The 13,829-nt window shown below is 36.0% G+C and overlaps 1 protein-coding gene across 1 annotated transcript; it reads left to right on the forward strand.

The window, feature by feature from the left end:
• The first annotated feature begins 3,196 nt into the window (after window positions 1-3,196).
• On the forward strand, window positions 3,197-4,228 carry LOC116180447 (juvenile hormone acid O-methyltransferase-like). Its single transcript, XM_031500430.1, has 3 exons — window positions 3,197-3,635; window positions 3,684-3,961; window positions 4,011-4,228. The coding sequence occupies exons 1-3, from the start codon at window positions 3,271-3,273 to the stop codon at window positions 4,184-4,186; spliced, it is 819 nt and encodes a 272-aa protein (XP_031356290.1). The 5' UTR covers window positions 3,197-3,270; the 3' UTR covers window positions 4,187-4,228.
• The last annotated feature ends 9,601 nt before the right edge of the window (window positions 4,229-13,829 follow it).

Raw genomic sequence — 13,829 nt, forward strand, 5'->3', positions numbered from 1 at the left:
AACGTTAAACGTTATTTTGCCCATACTAAATAACGCAAAATAAGGTTTTTTGGCGAATAACCTGCACGTTAAGTTTGATGTTTCTGATACATCACAGGGCTGAATGCTGGGTAGAGGTTCTGCTGAACTTGCCTTCGGCTCACTCGGCAATCTTCGGCGAGAATTGTATGCTTACTGCGAAGAAGCTAAGTTCCCGAATTAAGAGAATTCCAAATTTTTTTTTTCAAAAAAGGTATGGTTTGTTTTTTTTCTTTTGTGTCTTCGGCAAGAATAGTGTACCGACTGCGCTGGAAAGACAAGATTCTTTGTGTACCAATGGCGATGGAGGCAAACGCGAGTTCACCATAAAGTACTTCGCCCAGCAGGAGACACAGACCTCTCGATTTTAATAACAGATTGAAATTTCGGGAATAAGTTCTCGAATCTATATACAGGGTGAGTTTTTTTTCATTTTAAGCATTGGAATCTCGGAAACCATAAGACATACGGATTGAGGATGAGGAAAGAGTTGTCGTTTTAAGAGCTTATTTAAGATATGGTTTTGTTTTTTGAAAAAAATCCACAGTTCACTAGATATGAGCGAAAAACAAATTTAGTGATTTTTCATTTAACTGTTGTAGAATCGTTATTATTAGAAAAACAACAAAATAACACGAATAAAAGTTTCAGACATTTTAATACTTAACATGATGAACATACTAATTTATTTTTAGATCTTACAATTTTTGAGTTATAATACAAACTTTAATTTTTTTAAATGGTAGTCATATTTGACTTTGACATTTTTAAAAAGTACAAATTTTTCTCTTTATAACGATATAAGGCTTGCTAAATGTACTTTAATAAATAAACGCCCTGCAGTAATTTTCGTATTATTGAGAGGTAAGTAAACAGAGTTGGCCATAGAAAACAATATCTAGTGAGATAGGTACCTTTCATTTACGACGAAAATTGGACAGGCCAATGTTATCTTCATTTTCTACCAAATGAATTTCAAGATATGTAGGATGGGTGAGATTTGGAAACACGACGTAATTTACGCTGGTTTCAACACAACGGTGCCCCGCCGCACAACTAACTGCAAGTTAAATATTATAATAGACAGTAATTAAGAGAAGAAAAATGTTTCCCATGGCAAAATCTGTATTTACTATACTCTTAATAATACAAACCGTTCTTTATCATGTTTATTTGTCAAAGTAAGTACAATGAACCTTATATCATTATAAACAGAAAAAAATACACTTTTTAAAAATGTCACAGCACTATGAATACCATTTAAAAAAATGTAAATTTGCGTTATAACTCGAAAATTATAAAAGAAGCATAAATCTTATTAAGCGGAAAAAAATCTACAATTTTTGTTCTTTGCATATTTCTGTATTTCTAATACTAACGATTCTACAAAGGTTAAATGAAAAATCATTAAATCTGTTTTTCGCTCATATCTAGTAAACTGTGGATTTTAAAAGAAACAAAAGCATATCTTGAATAAGCTCTTAAAACTACAACTACTGCCCTTCTTTCTGTCCTCTTATCAAAGCAAGGGGAGGAGGGGAGGGGGGAGTGGAACTAGTTTTATCCTTCTTGGTACTCTAATGAAAGGTCTCAACAAAAGGAATTAATTTCTACCAACCGTAGTCCTCCTCCTCGACCTCTTATCGTGATCGGGTATATTCCTTTATACCTCAAGAACGGATTGTCGGAAGAGGGTACTCACAAAAGGCGATTGAGACGTTTGCAAGCCATATATCCATTGATGATGTCAAAACAAAAGCTATTTCGGTTTAAAAAAATGCGCTTCATCTGCACAAGAGTTATGCATCATTTATACTTGTTTCTCATGTTTTAAAAATATTTTTTAATATTTTCAATTCAACCGAAAGTGAAACTACTCTAAAATATTCTTCGCCCCATACTATTTTTCCTTTGTAAAGTGGGAGAAATGAGCATTTGACCCTTCGAAGAATATTTCCGACTAAATAAAATAAAAACAACCACGATCTACACTACAATAAGACTAGCCCGACAACACAGTAAAGAAAAAGAAAAATGAATACGTTGATAGCTTGATGTTCGGTTGACGCCAACACAAGTCCGGATTTAATTAGTGTCAAAGCGATTGCAAGGGCGCGATAAATATATGGCATGCGTTGGCCAATAATGGGAAAGCATCAATTTTCCGCTTGATTGGTACACTTATTTATCACCTACTTTAACCCTGAAGTTTGCTGGGAAGTTGCAACGTCAGTTATTAACTTTTCAGCTGTACACTACCCTATATCGTGCACGCCATCCCTAGGAAAGCTCGAAGGGATCACAATTACGTTCTATTCGTGTTGGTCTACAAGGAATCGCAGAAATATGTTAAGAAAGTGCAAATCTGAGATTGGCTATCGCTATCGGGTTTGCTTTGGTAATTTAAAACCCTCTGTCGCTTTCCTTCGTTTTTCAATCGGACGGTCATTTTCAATATCCGCCGGATTTTGGGTCTTGTCAGCTATAATTTTACTATGACGATTTTAATAATCTATCAAAAATTTCCCGTTTGGCACGCCGCAGGGAAGATGTGAACGAACTTTTTGGTGTATCTCCCGAAGGAGCCAATAAATTGTGTACAGAATATTTTCAGTATAAGAACGCATTCTGAATATTAAAGTAACTTCTTAGTTATAAATTGTGGCCGTACTTTGACCTAAGAATGTATCATCCTAAGTGATCATCTTAATCTAGGGGGAAATCGAAAGATACAATCTTTTCCACTAATTCCTCTTAATCCCTCCAATTCCGTCTTTTGTTGGCTAATACTCTAATTCTTAATGCAATACTTGTATGTCCAACAAGCATTCACTTATCTTTTTTATTTAAAAAAAAACGATATGACGCAATGCTTCCGGGAAAAATACATGTTTATTCTAGACCATTCCGAATCGCTCTAAGAACATCATAGAACAATTATCGTTTACTATATAAGCAAAGTGTAGCGTATTTCAGTTCAGTTCCAATTTCGATGCGCTTGTGATAAACAATAATTACTACTATTATTAGTTAATTATAAATAAAAAACCACGTAATCAAATTTACAATGCATTTTTAACCTTTTTGCAATTGCAATTCTGATGTAATCACTGTTTGTCTTGGATTGACGTTGAACTTTGACTTGATGTGATTAGCCGTCTTTGGTCACGGGTCACTACAACGTAATGGTTTGATCATTTGCGCGTAGTAAGATGAGGAGATCTTTGTTTGATATTGTTCGAGATATTAGTAATGAACAGAGCTGAATGCTTTATAAAATACAACCTCCCCGCAGAAAGGGAGGCGAAGAGTGCTGTGGAGAAATTGCTGACCTTCGTTAAATGGAAAAAGCACTGCAAAGTGTTGGATGTGGGATGTGCAACAGGCAACGTAACGCACGATGTTCTTCGACCAAAGTTACCAGTAACCACAAGCAAAGTTATCGGGATCGATAGGGACAGGACCGTAGTGGAATATGCCAATGCTAAGTATGGAGGAGGAAAATTACGCTTTCAACACGTTGATATTGTCCACGACCGAAATTTCGTGGATTCTCACCTCAATTATTTTGACCACGTCGTTTCCTTCTCGTGCCTTCACTTTGTCCGTGAACAAGAGTGAGTCTCGAATTTTCTGATAACCTCTCCGCCAATCTTCTATTCCAGGACAGCGCTAAAACATATTCATAAAATGCTGAGACCCGGAGGTGACTTCAGCTTTTCCTGTGTCACCTCCAGCAATTTCTTCAAGGTCATCGCTCATATGGCTCTAACGGACAAGTGGCGCCCTCACATCGCTGACTACGAAAACTTCATCTCGCCCTATCAGTTCTCGCAGAACCCCCTAGGCGAACTAGAAGATCTTCTGGTTAAAGCAGGATTTCGCGTCACGAATCTGACAATTGAACCAAGAGGAGCGAAACTGTCACTCTCGTACTGGCCAGGTAATTGAAGGTGATCAACCTTGTTAAACGATAAGACCTACTTTTCCAGGGCACTTCATCTCGCACATTCCAATGGAAATTCCAGCAGATCTTCATCAAGAATTCGGACTCTCAATATTGAAGACAATCAGAGAGCTCAATTTGTGTGGTTTCGATGAAGACCACGTGGAGTACTTCGATTGTTATTTCGATAGTGTCTTTAGTCACGTGATAAAGCCAGATTGATTACTGCCACAACTTATTTTTGGACTGTGAAAAATTCATTAACCTTCTGCCTTTCTCTCAAAATCAGGATCGCAGACTAAAGGTTTCAGATTTATTAAGGGGTTACATTGTTTCGAATTATGTTCTCCTGATCCAAATGAAACAATGCAAACATGTTTTATTGCTGTTGACTTTATAAAGACCATGGCGACAATAGAAACCCAGCCGTCATGTTGCATCAAAAATTGAAGCTCGAAATAGGCAACACGTATGTGACGTATGACATGTGTTACGTACACTACAATACAATATTGCTTATACACTCGATGCAACATGGCGGCTAGGCGGAATTTTTAGCTCCTATTGTCGCCACGCCACTGTCTCGTGTAACGTCACAGAAGCTTTAAATTTTTGGCAGCGATATCTAATGCATAAATCCATACGCGTAATTTTACCGTTTTGAAAGTATATGTTTATACTGTTGCTCAATAGGGGGCGCTTTTAGGTAAAAAAAGTCGGCGTGGGTTAGTGTTTCTCGATCCCTCGAATAACGTGCAAGCGAGCCGTTTTATTATCTTTGTTTTTGCTTTGAAAAGTGTAATTTCAGGTAAGTGGATTGATAAAGACACTAAACCTTCCCCACTTCTTTTTATTATTTTCGGTATTAAAATAAAGGCATTAGGTGACAGCGACTATAGTTTCGACCCGAAGGTCATTAATCAAGCTGAAATGTTAATATTTGAAACGATGACTAAACCTTAGGTAACATACCTTAAATTTAAGAGAACATGTAAAGGTGGTTGAAAAGTTACAATTTAAAATGGTACATTTTGGTTATCAGTATGCTGTAAAACATGTGTTAGAAACGAGTCTAGAATATAGTTATACTTAAGGAAAAATTACTAATTTATGACATGGGAAACAATAACAATATTAACAATTTAAAAAACTTTTTGTCCTCACATAATATTATAAGACAATTGATTAATATAAAATCGAAATTAGAGGAGACGAGATGGACACAGCCATCTTGTGCTATTGTTTGCGTTTTGTCCGTCCGTCCGTCCGGACCACCTTCTGCCGTTTTGAACTACTTGTAGGGTAATGGTCCTAAGGTCCTGGATTTTTTTGCAATAGGTAGCCTATACCTTAAATGTGTGCCACACGTCTATCACATTTCGCTGTGGGGGGGGGGGGGGGGGATAAACACATGTTCTACCCTTCATGGTATTCTAATGAAAGGTCTCATCGAAATAAATTGGTTTCTACAAACTATAACTTTCCCGTGCGACTCTTTTTAGAGATCAATGAGGTAAAAATTATTTTATTTTTCCTGGTATTCCAATTAGGTAAAGGTCTCAACAAAAGGAAATGTTTTCTTCCAACTACCGCCCTACTTTCTGATTGCTTATCAAAAAAGGAGATTTGAGGGGCGGGGGGTGCGGGCGGAACTGGTTTTATTCTTTATGGTACTCGAATTAATTTCTACAAACCACAGTCTCTTCCTCGACTCATTATCGTGATGGGATATAAATAATTCCTTATATCTCAAGAACTGATTGTTGGATGATGGTACTCACAAAGGGCGATTGGGACGTCTGGAAGAAATATATCTATTGGTGATGTTAAAACTTGACGAGCGAGTATCTCGAAAACGCTTTGTCGGAGGACCGTACCCACAAAGGTAAAATGAATTGTCTGGACGAGAGATAGAGATAGCCTTCCTGTTTCGTTGGGGCCGTAACGGGTTTTCTACGCGGCAACATAAAAAGCAAAGTAAAAAAAATAGGAGGGACATGAAGCAGTCAGAATAGCGTGTAGGTCGTCTGCTAAAAGTCTAATTGCGTCAGAAATAGCAATATCATCGTTTCTACATTTTATTTCCCATTATAACAGGGATTAAGAAAGAAAGCAAAAATGAATTGAACCTAGCGTCCAAAATTGACTAATGACACGGTTTTCTGAAGCAGATATGGCCGGCAATATTTTCCTTTAAGAATTTACCACATTGTGTATGATACTGTCACGCTCCTGGCGTAGATCGTTTACCTTACGAATCGTCCTTACGGTTAAATAGTAAAATTTAAAATAGAAATTCTGTATATAATTTATTGCTTATTTGAAAAAGTAAATTCAACCTCCAAAGCTTCTGCACTAATGAACGACGTTGTATGTGGTTGACGTCATGAGTAAAAGAAATTCAATGCCTTAGTAGTAGGTATTCAAAAGGAGTTTATAGACATAAAAACTTTATGAGCTTTTTCCGTTTATAGTGCAAGATGGGAATCAATTTTTATATTGCAAGAGATTCCGATAAAATACTAATGGCGTCGTTCACAATACGCGAGGGGGGGGGGGGGAACTTGCCTTAACCGATTGAGAATACGACTACAAAATCATACGACATCCAAGAATGATTGTGCCGCAATAGGTGGTTACTTCTTGTATCGAGGGCCGAAGCAATTACCTGTTGAAACCCCAGCCATTAAATTGTACCCAGAGGAAAAGTTGGCGTAGCTTGGTATGGCCCCACAAGACAGCAGTCCTTTGGTTTTTTTGGCATGGATTTTTGCTGGATACTGTTTGCTAAGAGAGTGATAGTAAATACGTAACAGATACTGAAAACCGTCATGTGCTTTTTCCATTTTAAATTACAGTTCTTTTTTTCATTACTTACATCTGTTTACCATTCAATTCGTGCAAGACTTCTTTATTTATTTAACAACAGGTCTCATCAGGTTATGGGCCCAGTATTGCGCGCGAATTTATTTTTGTTGGAACTTCGTTGTGAACGGTCGTAACGGAAGTGTGTCGTACGCATTGTTTTAGTAGGAGAACTTACTATTTTTATTTTTTTTATTGCCTTTATTTTATTTTATCGTCTGGGTTATTTGTCATGGAAGTTTCGCGAGTTCTGATAGATAAATTGGAGGAACATTCCAATTGGGTTGTTTGAAAATTCCAAGTCAAAATTCAGTTGAATGTAAATGGCTGTATGGACATAGTGGAGAGTAAAGCAATACAATCTACTGGACTGACTACAGATGCAACGTCCAAGGTTAGGGTATCGTATGATAAAGAGAAGGAAGTCTTCAAGGAACTTGAATTTATAGCTCAGAATATTATTGTTTTGGGTTTATCAACGCAGGTAAATATGTCTATGACTAGCAAGGAAGTGTGGGCACATACTAAAACATTTACGCCAAGCTCCTGGATGCTGGAATAAGACGCTCCCCAATGTTTTTAGTACATGTCAAACTGTCAAAGTGTGTAACTCGTTCTGTGAAGTACCAAGTTTCTAAGATACGAGATAATCTCCGACCGAAATTTTATCTTATATAAGATTCGCTTGAGAGAACTAAAAATTTACGACCCTCAGCTCTACATTTGGTCCTTCGAGCCGGATTTGAACCAGCGATACAGTCCGGAAATTGTTATCTTGTATCGGATTCGCTTGGGAGAGTTAAGGATTTACGACCCTCAGCTCTACAAATTAAAAATTCAAAAGTTGGGCGATTGTTCAATTTTTATTTCCCAGGAAGCTTACACGCGAAAAATTTTTGACCGGTTTATATAATGTCGAGTGGTAATTCAGTTTCAACAGCTATTGAAAGAGGTGCTTCCGAAGATCTCGAACGGCAGGAATTGGGGGCCAAAGTTCCATACCGTGAAGCTATTGATGAAACAACTCTTTAAAAACATGAAGGGAACTCCAAACTATGGAATTTTGTACAAGTATCGTGAGGATCTTGAAGCATTTTGTGATGCGGACTACGGCGGGGACCGAGAAACAAGGAAATAAATGACCGGAATCTTGTTCAAGTACGCTGGTGGTCCTATTCCTCCGTCAAGACTGTTGCGGTAAGTGAAAGTGGATAATCAAAGTGCCATTATTCTAATGAAGAATCCTGTTTTCCACAGCCGCATAAAGCATACTGACATCAGAAGGGAGTTCGTCCGCGAGCGTTTGGATTCTGGTCAAATTAGAATTCAGATGAACAAGAAGCTGATTTTCTCACCAAACCTCCCACTAGACAGTGCCTCGAGTGCCTGCGATCATCATGCCATCATCGGAGTAAGTGAAGTGCCTCGTGGTGGGCGAATAGTGCTTCTATTCTGTAGACTTGATTATTAGGGGAAGTGTTAAGAAAAAATCAAATAACCAGCCCTTAATGATTTCTAATGTTAATGTGCTGCGAAGAGAGTGATAGTAAATTTATAATAGATATTGAAAACTGTCATGTTGCCTGTTGTCTTGTTAAATTACGTTTTTTTATCATTAGTTACAAACGTTCACCATTAAATTTGTACAAGACTTCTTTACACAGGGTACCGATTATGATCTCGGTAAATATCAAACGTATGCAACATGTTTATGAAAGTTGTTTAACATTTTATTTCCCATAATAAGGCAGCATTCAGTTGTTTTTATTTCAAAAAACCAATGACCCTATATGCTATATAGCAGCACAGTTCCGTATAAAAAGTTTTTTTATTATACCTGAATCACAATCTCCGTTTTAAACACTCAAATGCGTGCGAAAAAGGGCCTTTAAAACACACGTGCTTTAAAGTTGCTAAGTAACGATACTTCAAGTATGACTTTTGAAACTGTCATCTGGGGCTGAAATAAAAGATCCTCTTAGGTCGCTTTCTGTAAATGCAGAACATTTCTTTGGCTTGTACCTAACCTTTGGGTGAAGGTTTCACAAACGCGTGTAATTTAGGATATGCTTCCAAATCTGTTCCACTTTTATTCGCAGTATTGTTTGAAGTTTTGAGTTAATGCACCAAAAGATAGGAGATTTAAATACCTTTGACATTTCCTTCATATATCCCAGCATTATCGATGCATTTAAGACTTTATTCGTAAGTAACTTCCTTTTCATCCATGGAAACAACTTTTCATATTCTTTATAATAGGCTTTACTAGATTTGGATTTTACACCTACCAACGTTTGTTTAGATTTTACAACAAGCGATTTAATGGACGGTGTATTATCTTTTTCAACGGAAATCGTTTTATTTACAAAGACGATGATTTTTATAAGCAAACGTCAAGTGACATTTCCATGGCAATCGTGAAATTTCGAACACCCAGCCCACTTAATTAGACATGTATTCGAGTATAACGTCAATATGACTTCATTGTATTTCCTATTTTTAAATTATACTGCAGGTATAATAAAAAATACTATAAGATACACGTGTATAATTGGTCTTTAAAGCACTTGCAACGTTAAAGGCACTCCGCTTTGCGTCGTGCCCTTAAACTCGTTGCGCGTGCTTTAAAGACTTGATTATACACTTGTATCTTAATATTATTGTAGATACGTATATAATACGCATAAATGTCCGATGGATGTTGTATTCTTGTAGGAACATTATGCGTTTATTATTTTCCATTGATATACGATTTATATGCGTATATGCGTAGGTATATTAAAGTGGTGTTATATAAGTTTATAAAACGAATGCTAAAAAACGGTAATTTATATACGTATTATCAACGTAGAAAGTGAACTCTATGGTTTATATATACCTACAGTGATATTTATTAAAAAGAAGACATAGGGATTTACGTGTATTGTTTTTCCCTGTCTACTTTTAAATGACAAAATTTTATGCAACCATAATTACTTCTTAAAATTAATAAAGATCTGGCTTCCGTATTTTTATATTTGTTCGAATGTAATATATTCAACTGAAGAAAAGGTTGATATTCCCGAGATTTATTTTTTGTGTACCCAAAGCAACAATATTCATATTAATTAATATGACAGCCAGATCTTTATTTGTTTTAATTTGGAAGGTTGCATAAAATTAGGCGCCCTTCAGAAGAGATTTTGTCAAAACGTAGACAAAAGGAAAAACCATACACGTAGACGCTATGTCTACCTCTTAATGTACGTATTTTAAACGTAGGTATAAAATCGGTCTTTCAAAGCGCTTTTTAAAACCGTTTAAACGTAAAATGTGTTTGATGGGAAGTAACGAGAAACAATTGAATTTTAAAATGACAGTGCACCTTTTCATTAGACACATTTGATAGTGACTTTTTTTCTCTTTTCGATGATATAACACGTTAATGTTTCAAAAAAATTTATTAATATTTGATCCATAACATTAATCTAGATGTTCTACATCAAAATAAAACAATTGAACGTATACGATTCTTATTAAATCTTGAAAAGAAAAACAAATTAGCAAAATGGCTTTCATCGCAATGAATGTTCAAAACGTTCACCTGCAAGGCACTGGTATAACCATTAACCTATCACAAAAAGCCTGAAATGAAAACTATTTTTTCGAACGTGGTACGTCATTGAAAAGAGATCTCTATTGCTATTTAAAAAAAATTCAATTGTTTTTCGATATCCATTTGTTTCCTGAAACAAAAACAATGGAATGCTACCTTACTTATTATGGGAAATAAAATGCCAAACAACTTTCATATAGAAAAATTTTGTATACGCACCCTGTATATTTAACTACAGATCTCATCAGATTCAATGGAATGGGATCCGTTCACTTCAATATAAAAGAGAATGAAATTTGAAAAGAATCATTGCCTTCTAACTGGGGAGTACAGTGGTGCGGTGCATCAAAGTAGTAATATCAATATCAAGATGAGATTTACGAATCATTTTCGAATTCCCTTCGGTACAAAAAAAATGTATATTTATGACTAACATTCGTAACTGTATAAATCATAGTAGCAATATTTGAAAGCTGTTACTGCGAAATTTATTACGAACAATGCAGACCGTGCATTTGTAATCAGTAGGTACAATGCATTAAAACTAAGCCGTAATAAAGTAAACTTTAACAGTCGTTTTTCCAACACGCTCCTTAAATTTAAAACAATATAAAATGAAAATATAGGCGAAGTTATGACGGAACGAATATTAAAAACGCAAGCGGTATTTCTATTTGAAATGTTTCACTCATCTATATTGAATTGTAAACTTGCCCCGACGCACGCAATCGTAAAGTTCGCAACTGAGACCTTTAACATGCTACAATTTTTTAAGTTGTGCTCAAAGTTTTTTGCAATTCTTATCTCTGCTCGTAGAACACACGTAGGATACAAAAAGGAAACTAAAGATTGCTTATGAGTCAAAGTACTTTTTCAATAATAGGGTAGTTTGAGTTTACCTGAAAAGAAAATCGTTATACATTATGTAATTTAACAAATTGTTTAGAAAAAGGAAGGGGTTACTGTAACGAAATCCTTGAACCCACGAACGACTGTCCTAGAAATCATGACATTTCTCGTATTTCACCAATCCATCATCCCACGCTCGCCACCTTTCTTGCGATGGAATGTTTACGTAAGAGATGTGGAACCCTTTCCTAGACAATCAAATCAGATCTCAATAGTACGTCCCCAAAGCATTGCAATTCAAAGAACGTGACTTTATCCCGCGTTCGTGATTAGGGTTCTTAAGGAAATCGCCGGAGGTTACCGATTTTGTAAAACGCCTCATTCACGTGTTATCTTTCGTGAGGCGCCGGCGGTACCTTCAATTTTGGCTACGTGTAGGTGCGTGTTTCGCGCTAGCCGAATAGAATAAAAAAAGTTGAAGGGAATTGGGATGTCAGTTTAAGTTACTAATTTAATCAATACATGTCTAGAATTCCCAACGGTTGGAGTAAGTTTCCCTAACTTAATAAGAATCGCGACAATTTCAATTGAATACGCTTCAGATTGAGTTCCTCTTAAATTTAACGAAACGCAGTTGTGTTTACACACTTTAGCGGAAATTTAGAGCAACTGAGAGATTACTAAATTTCATACATTATAACGGAGTCGGAAAATGTATTTGCACAATGTACACGATAAACTTCGTTTCTACGCAGCGAAATTTTGATAAACCGACACCATTAACGGAGATAATCCGGTTTCTAATGCTATTTCTTAAATGTACACAGCGTACAGCTGTGTTGAAATCAAAGAGACGAATCGCGGAAAAGACATATATCGTTCGTGGGTCTGAATTAAAGTAGATCCATATTTTTAAACCCGTGTGAAAACCGTTGGGGAAGAAATACGTAACGCTGTTTCGTGTCAATAAAATTCCCAGAAAAACAACCCGTTTAAGTGCGACACTTTAGCGTACCCATCTGTTATTAATACAATTAATATTGACTTCGCCATTACAAGTAAAGAACTAATCGTAAATTGCAGTCAGGTTAAACGAGAAAGGAAAACTTACCCGTGCGTTCTGCGACTTCATTTTGCTCACGAAAAAGGTCAAATAATAAACAGAAAAATCAGTGCGTACAGAGTAGTATAGGAATTTGGCTTTTTATTCCTATACATAAACTTAAACATACAACCCGATTTACGTTTTCGAGCATATGACGCACGGTGAAGACGGGCTTCATTATCCTGAGAATGGCCATTCAATGAGACGCTATTCCGGAGTGGGCCACAAGAATTCTGCAGTAGCACCCCGAGATCGATCCAATTTTTCTTTATTATTCCTTTGTTTAAATTCAAATTTTATTTTTCTATATAAATAAATATAAATATTGTTGCATAAACACCAAAAATAATGACTGGACACCCTGTATATGAGAATATTTCAATTTACTAAGCTAATCTGGAGAATTATTTTGGAAATAAACACAGAGTTGGTTTGTTTTGTTTGAATTTGTATTATTATGTTGGTGTTTTTTTCTTGGAATTGTTTGTAATTGTGTAGTTTTCGTTTTAATTTTATCGCTTTTATAAATTATTCAATTTACATAAGGTGCTAGTGATGCTGATCAGTTGCGATAAAGTTTTATCGTTAGGCGAAGATTAATTCACGCACGTGCTCTGGTGCGGATAACGAAGGCGCAGGAGTTACGAAGAATCTCGCGTTTAATGTTGGAGAAGATTATTTTGGGAAAGTGGTGTTTTCCTTAAATACTCGAGGTAACGGTAAAACGAAGCTGATAATTTCGCTACGGTTGAATAACGTGTACATTTGTTTACGCTAAATCGGGCAATCAGCTCTATTTGTTCAGTTAAAGACGCAGTTCGTCTTGTGCAGAAATATGTTAACTCAAGTGGTGTAAGAAGTTTAACGCGTGTTGTCCGACTTCTTATTAAAAGTTGATAGTTTTTACCGCCCGAACAGCCACAAAAAATTGTCGTTTTATTCATCAAGCCAATTTTGTTTGTCGTTCAATTCTGTGTTATAAAGCAAAGTGAAGTTCAGAAGCTATCAACATTTGCGTGTGAGTTAAGTGCGCCTCATATCGCAAAGCTTTTACGACCAGATTATTTTGATTATTCAGAAAAGACTATAAGTGATTTTAAAATTTCTTACTTTAATGGTCGACGGGCTGCGTGCGGGGCAATATGTTCAAAAAAGCTTTGTAAGCTTTCCTTTTTTCAGGAATATTAGTTTAATTTTTGTTATGTTTCGGATTAAATTTTTGTCATTGTCGAACAATTGATTGTGTGTTTATTCGAACCCATTGTGCGACCCGAACACAGTTTCTTATGTCAGATTTTTTTCGTGTCCAAGAATTGTCAGGTGTTAATGAGTGAATTCTTTAGATTATTCGGAAGTTGATTTAGGCTACTGAGTTTCCCAAATTATTAGTTTGAAAAATATTCAATTATTTATTTTGAAATACCTACGTTTGTGTTCGAATGCAGTCCAAG

Source organism: Photinus pyralis, unplaced genomic scaffold (assembly GCF_008802855.1).
Source record: "Photinus pyralis isolate 1611_PpyrPB1 unplaced genomic scaffold, Ppyr1.3 Ppyr1.4_LG1, whole genome shotgun sequence".
NCBI classification, from domain to species: Eukaryota; Metazoa; Arthropoda; class Insecta; order Coleoptera; family Lampyridae; genus Photinus; species Photinus pyralis.

Excerpts from the sequence above, each read along its gene's own strand:
- LOC116180447 (XM_031500430.1), top strand. The coding sequence starts at position 3,271 with ATGAACAGAGCTGAATGCTTTATAAAATACAACCTCCCCGCAGAAAGG. Across the intron at positions 3,636-3,683 it reads CACTTTGTCCGTGAACAAGA|GACAGCGCTAAAACATATTC; the intron begins GTGAGTCTCGAA and ends CTTCTATTCCAG. Across the intron at positions 3,962-4,010 it reads GTCACTCTCGTACTGGCCAG|GGCACTTCATCTCGCACATT; the intron begins GTAATTGAAGGT and ends CTACTTTTCCAG.